The 2,759-nt window shown below is 30.6% G+C and overlaps 1 protein-coding gene across 2 annotated transcripts; it reads left to right on the plus strand.

The window, feature by feature from the left end:
* Positions 1–993: 993 nt before the first annotated feature.
* On the plus strand, positions 994–2,720 carry LOC106751378 (protein Mpv17). Of its 2 annotated transcripts, none has more exons than XM_014632255.1 (5): positions 994–1,238; positions 1,459–1,619; positions 1,779–1,891; positions 2,085–2,306; positions 2,386–2,720. In XM_014632255.1, the coding sequence occupies exons 2-5, from the start codon at positions 1,547–1,549 to the stop codon at positions 2,524–2,526; spliced, it is 549 nt and encodes a 182-aa protein (XP_014487741.1). In that variant the 5' UTR covers positions 994–1,238; positions 1,459–1,546; the 3' UTR covers positions 2,527–2,720. The 2 variants fall into 2 exon arrangements, with proteins under 2 accessions (XP_014487741.1, XP_014487742.1); XM_014632256.1 differs by having other exon boundaries at positions 1,462–1,619.
* Positions 2,721–2,759: the final 39 nt, after the last annotated feature.

Here is a 2,759-nt window from a genome sequence, read left to right on the forward strand (position 1 = left end):
TCCTAATGAGACCCTGCCCAACAACCTACTCACGCCATCTGGTGAGCAATGGATTTTTCAAACTCGGGCAAACCTTTCGCCGCACCCTGTATATGCTCTAAGATATTCGCGCACGTTAAATATTATAATTAAAATTATAACGCCGAATTATAACGCCGAAGAAACGACACTGCGTGTCGTTAGAGAGTCTTAAAATCGATGGANTATAGACAAGAGAAACCGTAATCTCTCAATGCAATAAGGCATCCCGCTGCTAACATAAACAGGAGCATGAAACCTGAATCCAAACACTGCAACCGGAAGACAAAACGGACAAACAGATAAAGACGGGGATACTACATAGATACTATCTCTCTCGGTACGAAGTGATCTGGCAAAAAGACAGTGCTCATTCCAATTTGTTATATAGTTGAATGCATAAGGAAAATTCCGCCATTTTTCATCGAAATCGCGCGAAAGAGAAAGAAATATGATCTCTGTTCTTTGTCTATCATACAGGTTACGTTCTTTTTGGGCATTCACACGTTGTAAGCTTATTCTATTTTCTTTTGACATGTAACGAACCGCAAAGATAGAATGACAGCATATAAACGTTAAAAAAAAACGCACCTATAATATCGTAGCCAGCTGTACCATAAGTTGACTGAAATTACATTAATATTTTATGTATAATTTCTATTTTTCAATTTATTTACAATTAGTATTCATATTTTTTGTTTTAACTTCAACATTTTTTAAATGAAAATACAAGTTCCGAAAATAATAAAATAGAAAAACTGGCGAGAACGAATAAAAATGGCGGACCAATCAAAAATGGTATTCGTATGTCTCCACTTTGATTAGAGACACTCTATTGGCTTCTGCCCACAGAACGCGGAAATGCTGCGCGGCAAGAAGCGACGTGGTAGCCAATAAATTTTTAGTTCTCGTGGAAAAATGGCACATTGATCGGCGCGTAGGCAGAAGCATATGGCTGATATTCATAATCAAATTTCTCATATTTAAGGCCTTAAGTTCATCTTCAAATGTTTTATGGTTTATTTCATTGGCTAAAAAGCATCTATAGATGAACTTAAGACCGTCTTAAATATAAAATTCGACTATACTGGCCTATGTGAGCTATCGGAGCCCGCCCGTCGCGAGCGTGAGAAACTGAAAATAGGTTCAGGAAGTACAGAAAGTGTTAGGAAGTGCAATATACTCTAATTTCCGCTGTCGAATTATTAAGTTTGAAACAGGTGAATATCAGTAGTTCATCATTATTAACCAATACTAATTACCTTATATTGTTAGTATAATTAAATTACATAATCATATGCTGGATAATCGAATATTACTGCGCTTTCTCATTCGATTAATTAATTGACACTTTATGACGTTACTTTAAATTCGACATTTTCGTGACATCGCTGGCCCGTATCAATTTATGATTCACACGTTTCATACCTATTATTTTAGTAGATAACCTAATCTGGACAGATATCCTACTCATGAATGTAGATTCTTATCTAACAAATAACGTGATACTGTTGAGTGATGTATCATTATGCGAAATTTAAGTAGAATATACCAAACTGCATTGAGGAAATATCCTGTGGGTACTCAAGCAGTCCAAGCTGGTAATGTAATTAACCAATTTACTATATATAAAATTATATATTATATTTTATTTTATATTATATTATTATATTTTACTATATATAAAATTATATATATATATTATACATAGCATAATTATGTATATTATTATCATTATTAATGTCACTTTTGATATACAGGAATATTAATGGGACTTGGAGATCAGATTGCACAAAATTTTATAGAAAGTAATTCAAAACCCATTGATTATGTACGAACAATGCAATTTGCTGGAATTGGTCTATTGATCACTGTAAGTAATTATATAAAAATATATTTTCAAGAAAAAATTGCAGATATTTTTAAAATAAATATTTCTGATAGACCTATTTGATTTTTGAAATTTGATAAGATATTTTACATATACTACTAATAAAAAGTATGCAGAAATATAAAATAAGATACAATATTAAAGAGTTTGTATATGTGTCAATAAAAATATTCAGGGTCCAGCAACAAGAACATGGTATGGAATTTTAGATAAATACATAGGTTCCAAAGGTTACATAGTTGGTATAAAGAAGGTTGCTTGCGATCAATTGCTTTTTGCACCAACATTTATAGCAGTTTTATTAATTACTATTGGTGTTTGTCAAGGAAAAGATGTCGAGAAGCTAAAAACTAAACTTGCAAATGAATATAGTGATATTTTAATAAATAATTATAAGGTAATGAAATTTCTTTCACATAGAGTCAATTTAGTGTTATTTGCTTTATGACTTTACCAGCATATCATTGTTATTTTAGCTATGGCCTATGGTACAACTTGTGAATTTTTCCTTGGTGCCTTTAAACTATCAGGCTTTAGTTGTACAATCAGTTGCCCTACTGTGGAATAGCTATATTTCATATAGGACAAGTTTAGATGAACATAATGGATTTAGATAAATATAATTAAGAAATTATTTTTTTAGTAAGTATAACCAAAATATAAAAAATATTTTATACTGCTAACCAGTAAAATGATTCCTAAAAGCATTTATTTTTAATATTAAATCTATATTCTCTATAAATTGAATATTTGTATTTAATATCACTTCTTTTTCATGTATCTTAAAGATAACTTTTAGTAAAAAAAAGTAAAGGATGATAAAATAATAATAAGAAGGTATAATGTTATT

This window comes from Dinoponera quadriceps, unplaced genomic scaffold, assembly GCF_001313825.1.
Source record: "Dinoponera quadriceps isolate SergipeBrazil2010 unplaced genomic scaffold, ASM131382v1 scaffold12761, whole genome shotgun sequence".
Taxonomy (NCBI): Eukaryota; Metazoa; Arthropoda; class Insecta; order Hymenoptera; family Formicidae; genus Dinoponera; species Dinoponera quadriceps.

Coding starts and splice junctions, on each gene's coding strand:
- LOC106751378 (XM_014632255.1), top strand. CDS start 1,547: ATGCGAAATTTAAGTAGAATATACCAAACTGCATTGAGGAAATATCCT. Junction 1,620..1,778: donor TACTCAAGCAGTCCAAGCTG/GTAATGTAATTA, acceptor TTTGATATACAG/GAATATTAATGGGACTTGGA. Junction 2,307..2,385: donor TTTTAATAAATAATTATAAG/GTAATGAAATTT, acceptor TTGTTATTTTAG/CTATGGCCTATGGTACAACT.